Here is a 15,952-nt window from a genome sequence, read left to right on the forward strand (position 1 = left end):
GTTTAAAGGTTTTTCACCTTGACTATTACAATTACGAGCATCATGGAAAATAATCTCAAAAAGAGCCCCGTTGTAGTCTTGGAAATAGTGCAAAGTCCGCTAAATCTTACACTGTGACCAAAGACTGACTTGTCTTTAGGTTCTTCAAATGCACGGTAGACATTAAGAATCCCTCTCAAAAGTGACACCTGAATAGTTGAAAGGAAAAAAAATGTTAGTAACCTGTTGTTGGTGTGATTTTTTTTTTTTTGCCACTAGATGGCAGCAAAACACTGCTGAGAATCTCACCACCCACTGCTCTGGGAAGGGCCAGGTACTGCCTAGCCTTCACCCAGAGGACCAGCATGAGCTACTGGCACACGTGTCAGTCGTTGTAGGGGAAGCCTTACAATGAGCTGATATAGTATGAAGCTCACTGTTATAAGTTTTGTTTTTGGGGCTCATTATTTTCTCTGAAGTTTTCTGATATTCTTAAATAGCACACTCAGAATCCTGCAGGTCGTTCAGACAGATCCTGGTGAAGAGGATCTGGCCTGTATGCAGTCTCAGTGACAGCCGGAGAAGCACAGGTGTAATGTATAATGCAGTCAGTGGACAAGATATACTGAAACTTTTGGCACTGAAATGCAGAGCTCCACAGACATAAATACTGTTTTGTGACATCCACTATTATATTTGTTTAAGCAGTTAAAAATCGTTTTTATCACAACTATTGAATTCATTAACAGTATATTGTTAAAGTTTTGAAAATTGTAATTTTAATCTTGCCTGATCATTGAGATCCAAATCCTTAAAGAGTGTAATGCTGCAGCTGCTGCTCTACAGCTCTGACAGTCAACATTTTAACTTGTAATAGTCAGAAAATATCGGGTGTCAATAATAATGTTAATGATGCCTCTGTTCCATTTCTAATCAAGTGTCCATATAACCTGTGACAGACTGCCAGGCAATGTGAGGACTGGGTTTTTTCTGTTTTTGTTTCCACACTTGTTGTCTGTTCAGCTTTAATCCTGCAACCTCTCTGGTAACAGTGTACTCACACTGGACTTTTGTCATGACCTGACTCCTCACTTTGAATAGGATCGGCTCACCTTTATATTGGACAGACTATGAGCTGTGGCTTTTATATCAGCTCAGCGTATTAGGGACCTGATAGGGACCTTATTGATGTCATAGAAAGCCAAGAGTAGGAAACAAAAATACTAAAATAGAGCATTTACAGCAGAGCTAAGCCTAAGCTTCCAGCAGTCAAGGGTTGCTTGCACAGATGCTGACCTCTTGATTTGAAATTTTGGCCATATTTACAAACACCACTGCAACATAATATACAGTATGTGACGGAAAATGAGCAATAGCTTAATAAGTCTGCTATAATACCCATAATTCATAGATGCCTTGTGGCACATTGCTGTCTAAAACGAGGGTCAGAACAGGTCCGTTCATTGAGATCAATCTGATTCACAAGAATTTACATCAGTAACTGTCTCAAAGTACTGTATTAAAGAGACAGCCAGGTTCCTCTGGTTCTGCCGGAGGTCTCTTCCTTGAAAAAGAAGAGACCTCCGGCGGAACCACTCTTAGGGACGGTGAGTATAACCTTGACGCATCCCATTGATGTTATTACAGCTCATTAGGGTTAATTAATGCTGAATTGTGGGAAAACTGAGATAGGGAGCCCCCTGCAGACTGTGTTGAATGACAAATCGAATTTGAGCCTGCAGAGTCTAAGTTCTGTGACTAATTCGTGGTTAAAATGAGGCAATGTCTGCCTGGTCTTAAACTGAAGAAGCTGCTGAGCTTGTTTTTTGTTTTGTTTTGTTTTTTATTCTTGTGCTTTTCAGGCTGTGGTCAAGTTTCCAACCAAAAGCAGTACATATTTTAATTAAATATCAAGAAAATCTTCAAAGGCCAACACTAATTAATATGTCTTCCCTGAATTTGAGTTGAATGACTATTAAGAGTTGGCCACACAGAGAAACAGTTGGTGGAGCTAATTCTCCACACAGATGCTGTTCGTGGGCCACCGCAGAACAAGACATGACTTAATTAAAAGAGTGCCAATCAAACCTCAAGCGAATAAATTGAAGCAATGTGGGAAACTTGGCGTTTCTGTTTTGTTTAAAGCACTGATTTTAGGAAGGTTAGAATCACCTCGCAGGCCCCCTTTGACTCTTTTTTTTTTTCCCTCCCCCCTGCCATTACGTTTTGCGACTCCACTGGAGCAGTTCGAGTTTCAGTGGACAGTTAGGCCACATGCTTCGTGACTTAGCATGTTTGCATTTGTTTCTGGTTTTGATGACAGATGGAATTTACATTAAAGCCAAGTATTAAAATTATTTACTTGTGTTCTAGAATAAAAGGCACATTAATAAAAAACAGCTTGGTGGAAATGCTCTGCATTTGGCTGTCCTGCATGGTAAAGTTTAATTTTTTTTTCAGTTTCAACATGTGGAGAAAAATGTAGTTTGGCATTTAAAAAGGAGGAAAAAAAGTTGTTTTTTTTTTTTTGTCTCCACAGTGTCATTCAGTTATGACGTATTATTTAAAAGAAGATGACCACTTTGGTTTGGTTGTATCATTGACCACCATAGTAGTAAATCTGTTTGGGTACACAAATGTCTAATGACATGGCAACAGCACCCAAATAGCAACTCACACTGTCTTCCATTAAACTCTGCCACTCCATAACACAAGCGTGGAGACTGACTGTGTGTGTGCAGCAACAGAATTTAATTGTTTCCTCGTTTCTCACAAGGCTGATTGGCTAATTGGATGTCAATAGATTTCCTTTCTTGTTTACATTTTCGGTGGATATTTGTATGCAGCCTGGAAATGGCGAGAAGTCTCAAACGCACCTACAGTAGCGGGCGCTGCCTTTTTGTTTTCATTGACGTCAGAAGTGTTGACCTTTTGGAAAGGGATCATTATTTTCCATCTCATCCTTGTGTACAGTGACGAGAGCAAAGCTGTTTTTATTCCTCTCTGTACTGAAAAGGATGGCACACACCTCTGCCCCGCTGCCATTACGCACAACAGAGGGGTAATGCAGGGCGGACTCCATATGAATGGCTTTTTACGAGACCGATGCATTCACCTCAGTGATCACTCCTTCCACCTCTGGCTGCCTGTGCTTGATTGCTGTGAGAGCTACAGCGCACTAGCTCTCCTCTCACTCCCGTTTAGCCCGTTGCACTGAATGCAGTGTGGGTGTCAGACAGCTGACTATAAAAGTTCCATGTCGTCTATTTAAAATTGCATTCTAGACTCACGAAGCACAAACAGCAACACAACAGAGTTATTTTGGCATCACTTGATGTGTGTTTGTGTGTGTGTGTGTGTGTGTGTGTGTGTGTGGAGGCTTTTTTGTGTTATTACTTACTACTGATTGCTTTGATGACACAGAAGCTCACACACGTTATTTACTGTCACTTTCACATGAGGCTGCTTTTTTTTTTTTTCATTTTTGAGGTCGGCCTCAGTCTGAGCAGCGAGGCACTAAATTTTGATCACTTAATTGTGTGTTCCTCCGAGGGGTGGGGGGGGGGGTTTGGTTGTGGTGCCGCGGTTGCTAATTGAACTTTGTGAGTCCAGAGGGCACATAAGGGCAGAGTTTCGCTGCTGAGAAGCACACTTCCCAGAGAAACAGAAAAAGCACTGGGCTGGCAAATACACAAAGATGAGAGCAAAAAATAACATTCTCAGCCCAAATTTAGTGCAACACTCTTGCGGTTCTTTCTCAGATTATAGGGTGGAGATTGCAAAATAGTATTTTTTTTTTTTCTTTCCTGTTTTTACTCCATGGGGGTTGTGTGTTTGTTGCAGGTTTGGTTAGTTACAGCTCAGGAGAAGTCATCAGCTTCTCAGTTCATTTATTTTAGGACCACATGGCATTGTAACGGTGGGTTTCTCTGGGATCTCCTCAGTCAGGTGTGAAAAGTCTCAGAAATTTCTCCGAATCAATGCATTATCCAGCAATCCTGAAACCTTAAAAGCTCAGTGAGAACTTATTTTTTTTCTGTGTATGTGTGTGTGTGTGTGTGTGTGTGTTACCTTCCTAATTTTTTCTTGTCACCAGGTAAGGACCGAGTCTTCAACACTCCTCTTTGTGAGCAGGGGATTGTGGGATTTGGCATTGGTGTAGCTGTCGCTGGTGCCACAGCCATCGCTGAGATCCAGTTTGCTGACTACATCTTTCCTGCTTTTGACCAGGTATGGCGCTGCCTTGCTCTGTGACAAAGTAATGTGAGTATTCGTACAGGTCCAGAAATATCAACATGTCCATGAAGGAACTGTCTGTTTTTTAAAAATCTGCTGTATTTATTTATTTTTTTTTTCAGTATTTTTTAAGCTCTCGTGATTTCATACGTACTGGGGGAAAAAAGCACATGAAATTTTCAGACTGCTACCAAAATAATTTTAAACCCATTCCAATGGTTACAGTCTGAAGCCTGAGTTGTTTTTGGCTTAGCATGAATTTTTAAAAAGTGTAAGTGATGTCTGTGATGCTGAGCAGAAATCTCACATTCATTTTACATTGTGGCCTGCATGCAGTCTGTAGTGTGAAAAAAAGAGTTTACATTTAAATTAAAAAAGTTTTTGCTAAATCATGAAAAATGGACCCACTGTAAATAAATAAATATATAGATTATATAGAAATTAGACCTTTTTTAGAGTAGATGGTGGAAAATAAGAACTTTTCTGTCATTTCCATGTACAGTATTGGATTGTTTGCAATTCTGTAAGTAACCAAAATAAGTTTTCTGTATTTTATTTACTGCCATAACAGTCAAGACAATGTTTGTATATGTATTCCTGTTGTTTGCATATAGGTGTTTTTTTTAATGACTTTTTTGTAGTTGTTTTTATTACTGTTTTTTTTTTTTTTTTTTTTTTTAACTACATTAATCCACCAACAAATGTCATTAAATCTTTCTACAAGGACAAATAAAGAATCTTAATTGTTAATTTATAACTTAATTAGTATTTAGTATGAATGGCAGTGAGGAGCTCTTTATCTGTCGGAAAAGCTGTGAAACTTCAATATCAAAAAGTTGAAAAACTATGCACTTCTTCACAATTTCCCAAGCCATCCAGTGGGCCGGATTGGAGTCTTTACCAGACCGATTCTGGCCCCCGTGCCTTATGTTTGACACCCGTGATGTAGAGTAACAGAAACAAGTACCTGCTTGCTTGATCTGTTTTCTGGTGTTCAGATGTTCTGTATAGTAGTTTGGATGTACAATAGATCCTGAAGAAGCTTTTTTTTTTTTTTTTTTTTAATCCTTGTAACACAAGAGAAACCTGGGTTACAGGAGGTCTCTGAATCAAGCCTGTAACTTGTTCAGGTTAGAAAACCTGTTAATGGGTAAATATCCATGTGCTGAATTTGATGTGAGGTTTAAATTTTTATCTATCTTGGCAGCTAAAATTTGAAATTAGAAGACTGTTTACAGATAAGCAGTTGATATACCTTCTTGTGGTACGGGTACATGCTGTGTTTACCTTTTGCAGGTCTCAGCTCTGCTGTTGTCACAGACAAAGTGTTGCTGAATCTTCAAATTGATGCCTAAAAGTCTTGGATGTGATCATGTTTGCGTTTGCATTTGTATTCCTAGTGGTATTCTCAGTGTTCCTAGTGACACCCATATTTCTCCCATATTAACTTCCCTTCATTAGCTCTGAATCCAGAACATAATTTAAAGTCCTTCTCATCACATGTAAGGTCTTGGTTAACGAGGCCTCATCTTAACTTAAAGAATTCATATAAATCAAATAGAGTACCTTACTTACTTTACTTTCTTTGTTTTACTTTACTTTACAATATAAAACACCTCGAAGTAACTGTTGTTGTGATTGACAGTCAGCATCCTCGCATACGTCTCTCACTCAATATCTTTAGAAGCTTCAAGCAAAGACAGACAGAATGGGGGGAAAAATGAACCTTTTACTCGTTGCTTTTCATATTTAGCTTCTATCTCCTTTGTTCTGCATATTTCTTGCAGCAGACCTTGAATGTCTGTTATTTAATATTTCTACAGCCTTGTACAGAAACATCAGCAGAACAAAAGAAGCCCTTTAAACAACCCCCTGCTTCAAAGCTTTGCTACAGAAGATTAATGTGACGTTAACACACTTAGCAGCACGTTGGGCAGTGCTGCTGTTTAACCATGCATATATGTTGACACCAGTGTCATCCTGTGTATTCTTGCCCTCCACAAGATAAATGCGAGTCTCGCTGCTATGTCAAGGCGACATGAAACAAAATATGCGATTGTGGAGCCAGTTTTTAAGACCCTCCTATTGTGACGCAGACAAACAGTAGATTAAATCTGGTGTCGGGCCTTGACTGGGATCCCTCTCGCCTTCTGCGCTCTCACTTAACACGATGGAGTCCAAACTGACCTTAGAGAGTAGTAAAAGGCGAATTAACAGTCCACCTGAGCTTCGGGGAGGGAAAATTTGGGACACCTTTTTGGTGGAAGCCCAGTGTCTGAAACTGTAGATGTAAAAGAAACCAAAGACACTTGAGGTGATGGCGCTCGTTAAAAATTAAGTGACGTTTTAATATCTTTAAGGGGAATAGCAGAGAGAATGCCTCCACACATGAAGCCAGGTCTTTATTCACAGAAACCAAAGAAAGTGCTCTGTTTTTGTTGGGATGTTTTTGCAAAGTAGTTTCCCTTATGTTTACATGACTATGTTCTGGACTAATTTGCTGGTGCATTAATCTAAATTATTATTATCACTTTCCAGATAGTCAACGAAGCAGCCAAGTACCGCTACCGTTCAGGGAACATGTTCGATTGCGGCAACCTCACTATTCGGGCTCCGTGGGGGTGCGTCGGCCATGGATCCCTTTACCACTCTCAAAGTCCCGAAGCCTTCTTTGCTCACTGCCCGGGCCTCAAGGTCAGTCCACTGCTTCACTGTATATGCATTTCCTTTAGACATTTGTGGGCGTTTAATCTGAATTTCATCTCTCACCTGAAAGCAGAATTTGAAAGTCTACTAGCAAAACCATATAGAAGTTGTAAATAGGCTGATCATTACTCTTTGTATTTTTAGTTATTTCATTATTTTTATAACTTTTCCTGCACCATCATCAGTGGTGATGCAATTAAAAATTATTTCCAAATTTTTCACAACAGTCAAAACAGTGTCCAGTTTAGATTACTTACACTAGAAGTGCTGAGATGGAGGGGGATATGAACTGGCCTGAGGAAAACCAACAATAAGGTTGTGATCCTGCCTCAAGTGCAGTCGAAGAGTTACGGTGTTCCAAAGAAATGGTGCTCAGAACAGAGCACCCACATTTTTGCTTTGAATTGCACCTCTTCTTTACCCTCTCTACTAATGTTTTTGAGTTTCTGCTGCCATTTTTGAACTGTTTGAATTTGGCATATCTGATGCAGGTAGTGATGCAGTTTTCAGTAGAACCTCTAGTTCATCTCAGCTCTGCCACCTCCTAACTCCACTTGAAAACATTTGCACACATCACTTTTTTTGGGTTTCTTTCTTCTTCAGTCAGCTAAATGAAAGTAAGCAGCATAAGAGGCAAGGCTCATCACTGAGGCTAGCATCTCTGCCATTCAGAATTATATGACTGGCAGCTATGGGCATTTAAAGAAAGCAAAAACTATAGAAACAGATCACTACAACAGTGGAGGAGTAGAATAAAGGGGATGTCTTACAGTGGATCCGGAAAGTATTCACAATGCTGCATTTGTTCCACGTTTTGTCATGTTAAAGCCTTATTCCAAAATGGATTAAATTCATTTTTCACCTCAAACTATAACACGCCATAATGACAAAGGGAAACAAGTTTACTTGAAATTCTTGTGTGTTCTTGTAGAGAACAAAGCATCTGTATGTGTGTGTGAAAAGGGCCTGAGGAATGAAATTATTCATCAGTCCTGTGATACTGTCAGTGCAACTACTTTTAATCCAGGAGTTTTCTCATATACTTCCATCTGAGGTCTGTAAAGTTTACAGCTGCAGTTCATCCCCTGTGAGTAATAAATGGGTCTTCCAGTATAAGGTCACAAACTGATAAATCCTTGTGCATAATCAGCCCGGTTCCCTCCCTCTGAGGGTCGGTCTCAATACACAGAAATGATTTAGCTCTGGTAAATACACAGTGCTGCAGTTAAACCTGGATTTTGCCTTAAGTACAGCAGAACCACTGTAGTGTGCAGTAGCATGCATTGGGCGGCATGGCTCGGTTGTGGGATGCAACTACACTTTCAAGCACACGTGTAGAATGCATACAGTGGGTTGAGCATACTTGCCTGTGAGCCAGAGGCAGCAAGAACAGCAAGACCCAACCCAAAACAAAACAAAGCAGATGTCAATATCAGCAGATGTGATACTGATTAAATCAGATCCAGAATGAAAAAGAGGAGTAGGTGAGTTGCAAAGTGGCTTGTCGATACAGGGCGTCAGTAGGCAGGCTAAAGCAGCACGCCTGAAATAAAAGTGAGACAATTGGATCTTTTAGTATAAAACATCTGGAACCTTACAATTCTCGATTAGAGAATGTGCAAAACACCGCAATTCATTTGAAACCACTTTTTGTATGCGTTTAAGTTTGTATAGTTGGGTATCAGTTTAAAGCATGTTGGACTATATGATGATATTCTCTACAGTCGAAATGTGAAACCGATTTAAACGTTTAAATATTCCATTCTGTTTAATAGGGAACATTAAGGTCAGTTCATTATATTCTTTGGCCTAACAGATGTCATTTATTTCTCAGGTTGTAATACCTCGTAGTCCAATTCAGGCCAAAGGGCTGCTCCTCTCCTGCATTGCTGACAAGAACCCATGCATTTTCTTTGAGCCGAAGATTCTGTACAGAGCAGCAGGTAAGCTGGTTTGTGTGTAAATGTTACTGTAAAATCAACACACGACTGAAGCTTTGTTGATATTTGTTCAGTTGTCCTCTCAGCTTTTTTTTTTTTTTTTTTTCCCCCCTCAACCTTCTGCTTGGATTCTTTATGAAAAGCAAATGTTCTCCCTCTTTAGAGGTGCGAAGCTAGACAAACAAACAATGTGCCTGACTACAAACAATGTGACTGAGATCAGCTGGGCCACAAGTGTGAAGCAGGCCGTCTAAATGGTCTGTGAAGTGTTGACAATGGCGAGCTGAACTCGCTCCCCCCTCCACTCCTTGGGTGCAGTGTTTAGGGGTAGCATGAAAAAGCCCCAAGGCCAGCGTGGCCTTGGGAACACTGCCGGGGTAAACAGTGTCCAGCATTACCAGCAATACCATAATAAACTGTTAACAGTTGTTGAAAGCTGCTGTAAAACAGCACTGCCTCGTCCACATGTTGGTCATTTGATTTCCAAGAATTAAGACAGATGAATTTTTAAAGACTTGACTTGTACCGACAGACTTTAAGAAAATGTTTTTATTTTTTTTAAGTGTTTTCTGCTTTGACATGAATCAGGTCATATTATTAAAAAAGGTATGCTTTTTTCTTCTGAGTAGTTCATACTGTAACGAAGGGCATTAGTAAAAACTGCTGTCGCAACACAGATAAGGCATTTTAATAGCTTCCATTCTATTTGATCTATGTTTGCTTACACAGCCTGACATGTACTTCTCCAAAAATGTAAGTTCATGAGGCGGTAACGCAGACCACAACAGTTGTGATTGGTCCATATGGTAGCAATCACACATACACAATTTGGACAAGGATTTCCTACACGATTTTAAAATGGAATATTTAATGGACTATCATTTTATTTAGCTTCGTTATTAGGCTAACACAATGGCCAATATATTTCTTTCGTTTCTCTGTCCATGTATAAACTCAATCAGTTCTAAAGTTTTCTCTCATAATATTCTCTCATAAAATCTGCTGAGCTCAGTCATCACTGTTTAGAGTATACAAAGCATCTCAGCAGAGTGGTGTAGAACCACCGATACCAACTAGTGCAGAACCAGCCTGCCGAAGAGTCCAGTTGGGGCTTGATGGCTTTGTTAAGTGTGGCGGTGGGAGAAATTGAATGGCTCACTGGTTGTCTAAAGGGTTTGTTTCATTCGACGTACAGACCAGAATTATTGTTAGTCTCACAGCCTTCTTAATGACAAAGACATCACCCACAGCTGCCATACCACACTGAAGTAAGGAGTCATGTCGTTGAGTTACGACAGCAGTGTTTCTTTGTAATGAGCGTAAACCGAGTGAATGTGGAAAAACTGAAACATACTGTTGAAACTGCACTCTTTCTCTTCAAGGAAAAAAAGGGGGTGAATTAGTTACTAGATCTTCAATAACATGTGATTTATTTCAACAATGTGCTTGTATGGGCAGTTTTATTGGCCTTGTCCACTTGTGATAGAGCTGATTGTTGTCTGAGCGTCAGCTGTGGTGGCATGTCAATTTTTCATAAATTAGGATTTACTGTTACTAGTTTAAGTTGTGTTTAAAAGTATACATACATTTTCTTTAAAGCAGTGCAGTTTTTTATTACAAAGTCAGTGGCCTATTATGACCATGAGATAGATTATCAGTCTGTCTATTTGTAACTGCTTATCCAGTTCAGGGTCATGGGGAGCTGAAGCTCGTCCCAGCTATTACAGAGAATAAAGCAGGATACACCCTGGACAGGTCGCTAGTCCATCACAGAGTTAACACAGACTGAAAGATAACAACTAACACGTTTATTCAAACATACAGACAATTTAAAATAATCAGTTAATCTAAGGAGAACAAATGATAAGAACTTACAACATGATTATGCCCTTAAAGTAAAATACAGAGTTGTGGTGGACTTGAAATCTTTTGCCCTAGTAAACTCTGTTTCTTAATTTATGTTTATCATTGATTTTATACGAAATGCACAAAACAAAATGTATAAAAGCAGATTCAAGCTTACTTTCATCATTATTGATGGCTTTAATACCTCAGAGCTATAGCTACTTACTGACAAATGACTGATAAGGGATATAAGAGTGTAATACATGTGTCATGTTTCAGATTTATGTAGTTAATAAAATCAGTTATCATCAATAACTGTAGCCAGGAAGAAGGCAGGTGTTTTTGTTTGCATTATTTCACTGTTGATGCTGTCTGCCTCTTGTGGGATTGACGAAATAGTAGATCGGTGAGATAGTGTATGGAAAAAGAGAGATATTGCCGAGCCTTCCGCAGATCATTTTTACAAGAGCGATTTATTTATTTATGTGCCCATGAGTAATTTTGCTAATAATGTTGGTTGAAGCTAAGAGAAGCGTTGTGTTAAGGGCACCCTCTTCCAACTGCGAGCAAATGGACCCTCCTCAGACTGTGCCCAAATGAAGCCATTCATTTACTCAAACTCATAACAGAAACAAAGACAGTAGCCCCCCCCCCCCAAAAAAACCCCACCCCATTTAGTTTAAATATAAAAAAAACCCATAATGGGTGGGGCAGAAAACAAAGAGAAACTGGCTTCTTTTTTCCATTATACCCATGTTTAAAGGCCTGTCCAGTGTTTATCTGTCTTATACATTCGACCAAACAACAAATACAAAATTAAACAAAAAGTAAGTTAAAAATCAAAATGTCTCTTCCAGCCAACATTTAAAAAAATTTCAGATATACAGTTAAGTCTTTGTGCGATTTGGCGCATCTCAAATAAATAAATAAATAAATAATCCAAACAGTAGCTATTTTAATACTGAAACAAACCAGAAAAGAAGGTAAAATATTCCCTCCAAACAAAACGTATAAATTCTAAATGCGCAAATCAGTCCAAGCATAATCACATTGCTCCGCCCATCAAAAAGTCTGCGCCTGTGCGAATAATATCGCCTATCATTGGTTATTGGACTGTAGTGATGGGATTTCCGGCTCTTTTTAGAGAACCGGCTCTTTCGGTTCGGCTCACTAAAAAGAGCCGGCTGTTTTGGCTCCGAACCGGCTCTTCAGGTTGTTTTGTTGCTTTAATTAATTTATTATTAACAATAATATAAAATTATGCACAAAAGGAATTACCAATGTAAAAAAAATTTGCGGTTTTATTTATATATGTTTATATATAAATAAATATATGCGGTGGCCCCTAGAGACAAAACACGTACAAATTCCAAAAAGCACATACAAACTCCAAAACACATTTCTAGCATGAACTGAACTTCCAAAATAGAGCTACCTAGATCACTTAAATTACACAATTGAAAGCATGAAAGCATATGTGTATTGTTTGTGTATTTATACACAAGCATTCGTATCTAGTCAAATAATTAAAAAAAAAAAAAATTTACCTGTTATTACCACACACCAAATCCGGTCGTTGGTACTTGCTGGCTAGCACTTCTGTTGTCTTTTGTACGTGTTTTGGAGTTTGTACGTGCTTCGGAGTTTGTACGTGTTTTTACGTGTTTTGGAGTTTGTACGTGCTTCAGGGTTTGTACGTGCTTCAGAGTTCGTACGTGATTTGAAGTTTGTATGTGCTTTGTCTGTAGGGGCCATCGTAAATATACTTTTATTTATTCACTCCACATAAAATGTAATAAATAAATCATATAATACAAAAAATCAACTATTCACATTTCAACTTAACTATTTAAATTTTCAGCTTTTTCCTTTTACAAATTTAAAGTGAAACAACACAAAACACTGGAAACCACAACACAATTAAATATAAATTATAATATGAAAACAAAAAGAACATGCATATTCTCTGTCATATGGGCCTGCATGAATAAACTTCCTGAATCCTTTATCATCTGCATGTAAGAGGCACTTAAAAATCAGCTGTACCATCATTTAGGGCTGGGCGATATATCGAGTTTTAAAAAAAAATATCCATATGTTTTTATACGCGATATAAGATGTGGCAATAGCCTTTATATCGATATAGTCTATGTTACGTTATAATTATAGTTGTGGGGCCACAAGTTTGCCCCTCTTTCGTCCACTTTTGTCTTTACGCAACGTTACTCGACCTCGCCTCTCTCCTTAACTGAACACAACTCCCCCATCGCTTCACCTGCAGCCACAAGATGGACACGGCAAATCTCCGTTAACGAGTTACTGTGCATCGCCCCGTGCGTGGGGCTGGACGGCGTCAACGTGCTAACGAGCTAACCACGCTAACGCCATGCACGGCTTAAAATCCTTTCATTTTCTCAAAAGTTGACAGCGCGCCTTTTGTATGAATTCTGGTTGTGATTGATGACCGCGAACCGATTTAATGTGGTACACGGCGCTCAGCAATCTGTCAAAAAATGTTTTAGTACGACTTTGGCAAGCTACGGAGCTGCACCGCTTGATGGATTGTCGGAGCATTACGGGTACCGAGGAGCCTCGCGTAGTAATACGTACTGTGCTTCAACGTAATATTACCGTATTGTGTGTGTATAAGGACCATAAATGGCACCTGTTAAGAGACATGGTTACGAAGCGGATTTCAAACTCCAGGCTGTCAGTCACGCAGTAGAAGTTGGGAACAGTATGCACAATTGTGAGCTCTTTGTTATGCACAAAAACAACATAGTTTTCTTTTATTTATGGAGCATTATTATTTAATAAATGCTCATAATTTATTTTTGAGTATTTTTTTTTTTCATGTACGTCTATGCTGTATGTTAATAGAAGTGCCTGTGTGACATCTGGGACACAGATTTGACTAAGAACTCTCTTTTTGTTCTTACTTTATGGCTTTAAAAAAATATCGAGATATATATCTTATATCGCCATCCAGCTAAAAAATATCGAGATATGAATTTTGGGTCATATCGCCCAGCCCTACCGTCATTGCATGCACCATAGTTTTAGCTAATAGTTTTCTACCCCTTCTCTGTCCTGAATGCAGGACATTGCTGCTGTCAAAGTGATCTTAAAGTAAAGTGGCCTTTACTTTAATATTATTTACAGCTGTTTTCAGACATGCCTAGGCCATTACACATGAAGCCATAGTGCATGTGGGTATTTGGAATTCATCGTGCAGGAGTGTAGACAGTGTATCAAGCTGCACATAGCAAATCAGACCTTTTTTTTTACATTCACATTGAGATGCCTGGTTATTGCATCCCAGAGTTAGGGTTAAACATGCAGGAAAAACTCTGGGGTGTTGCACTGGGAGTGACCTAGTAAGGCCGCCGTTGTGACTGACACATCAAACCGCCTCATGTTACATTGTGACAAATCCATTGTCGGCTTCACACTGAGGGGTATTTTAGCTGTAGCATGTGCAGGGTTATTTTCATTTCCTACAGGAGCAGAGCAAACCAGCTTCTCGTGCAACACGCCTCTAATGATCTCTGCTCGATTATGAAGTCATGTTTTTTGATTGCTGGGGCCTCTAATTTTTTGCTTCCAATAGGACAAAAACCACTCATTTGCCCCATTGAGGTTATACTGGTTTGCAAGGACCTAAGATTCCACTTGTTAAACCGTAACCCAGTTTTCATAATTCAGGTTTAACTTTCTGAAAAAGGCTATTTTTCCACTCAATTGGCCAATTTTCTGTCTCGTCTGGAAGCCTAAACAGGAGAGTCGCACATAATTCATCAAAGTCGTTGGGATGGGCAGCCTTTCTTTCCTTTAACAACTCGTAGGCTCTAAAGGATCATGGAAGCCGTTCAAGGTTTCCAGAAAGGTCTCAAACTCAGCATCTCCTTAGAGCACAATTACTCCGCCTAATTGCAATTTTAACTTTTTAGTAGTTCACGTTCTCCAAGATCCACTCACACTTTAAGATCCTGTACGCTGTGCAAACTTTGGAGCCAAAACCAAGATGGTGAATGAGATTCAAAGACAGTAAATGCTACATTTAGAGGTTCAATGTTTGCATCTGTGCAGTATAAATACTGCTAATAAGCCGCTTGTTTGAAAGTGATGGCAGTTCTGAGTTTATGATAAGTTTTTGCGTTATAATAAATTCCATGACTGTGCTAATGTTTTCCACGACTTTAATAGCTTTTATTCAAACCATATACTTACATGCACTTTGTCTTGGACTTGAGTTCAAAGAGGGCCTGGCTGCGAGGCTCCCTCTTTTGGGCTGATATTCCGTTTGTGGCCCCTTTTTTGATTGATACCCCATCCCAATGTGTTGTTGTCAAGATTAATCAGAGTTACAAGCCCATAGCTGGCAGAGGATCTCATTAGCTCATGCATTAGATTGTGCTGATAAAAGCACACTGGCTGTGGTGAGAGATGAGGTTCTGGAAAAAGCCTAAAGAAGCATTTGAAGTGAGCCAGATAAAATGTTCAAGAGCAGGGATCTTTTTTTTGTTTTGTTTTTGAAGGTCTGTTATTTGATCAGTTTGTCATCTGGTCTGTCATTTAGAGGCACGCTTAGTTCGAGTTGGAGTATTTTAGCTAAAAATCTCAGACTTCATAGTGAAATGATGAATTAATGTTTTTTTTGTTGTTGTTGCTCATTTTACATTTTGTAGAGGTTTTGAAAGTGTATGTTTTGTTTTTTCTCAGTGGAGCAGGTTCCCGAGGACCCTTACACCATCCCACTCTCACAGGCTGAGGTCCTACAGGAAGGAAGTGATGTCACTCTGGTTGCCTGGGGAACGCAGGTAGGCAATCACACTCATCATTGACACACTCTCAGCAGGTTACCCGAGCAGTTTCAATGTTATAGTCTATCTTTGACTCATTTTCCATGGCCACAGGAATATAGGAGGGTCCAAGTTTCATTTTTACTAAATGACATTTAAACCCGGGGAGGGTAGCAGTGGATTAACTCTAAGTCTCTCCCTAGCCCCCCTTTGTGTCCCAGCAAGGTCTCTCAGCAGGCAGCCTGAGAGACCATATCTGCCCAGACTTCTCCAAGACATCAAGGCTGTCGATGATTCTCTATTAACACTACATGTCTGCTGCACACTTTCCATTGTGGCCTTTTTCTTTTCACGTGTGAGATTTTATGTTCCTCAGCTTGATATAAAGATGCCTGTAACTCAACAGGAGTCATCCCTGACTTCGATTGTACCCAGCCACTTTAA

The 15,952-nt window shown here is 39.4% G+C and overlaps 1 protein-coding gene across 2 annotated transcripts in view; it reads left to right on the top strand.

Moving 5' to 3' along the window:
• The window catches only part of bckdhb (branched chain keto acid dehydrogenase E1 subunit beta), a 76,856-nt gene that overhangs the window by 3,419 nt on the left and 57,485 nt on the right, over positions 1–15,952 (top strand). For both annotated transcript variants that reach the window (XM_026186037.1, XM_026186036.1), the window contains exons 4-7: positions 4,076–4,209; positions 6,754–6,909; positions 8,756–8,864; positions 15,429–15,526. In XM_026186037.1, the coding sequence (XP_026041822.1) occupies positions 4,076–4,209; positions 6,754–6,909; positions 8,756–8,864; positions 15,429–15,526 (497 nt within the window). The remainder of the gene's footprint in view (positions 1–4,075; positions 4,210–6,753; positions 6,910–8,755; positions 8,865–15,428; positions 15,527–15,952) is intronic.

Source organism: Astatotilapia calliptera, chromosome 11 (genome assembly GCF_900246225.1).
Source record: "Astatotilapia calliptera chromosome 11, fAstCal1.2, whole genome shotgun sequence".
Classification (NCBI taxonomy): domain Eukaryota; kingdom Metazoa; phylum Chordata; class Actinopteri; order Cichliformes; family Cichlidae; genus Astatotilapia; species Astatotilapia calliptera.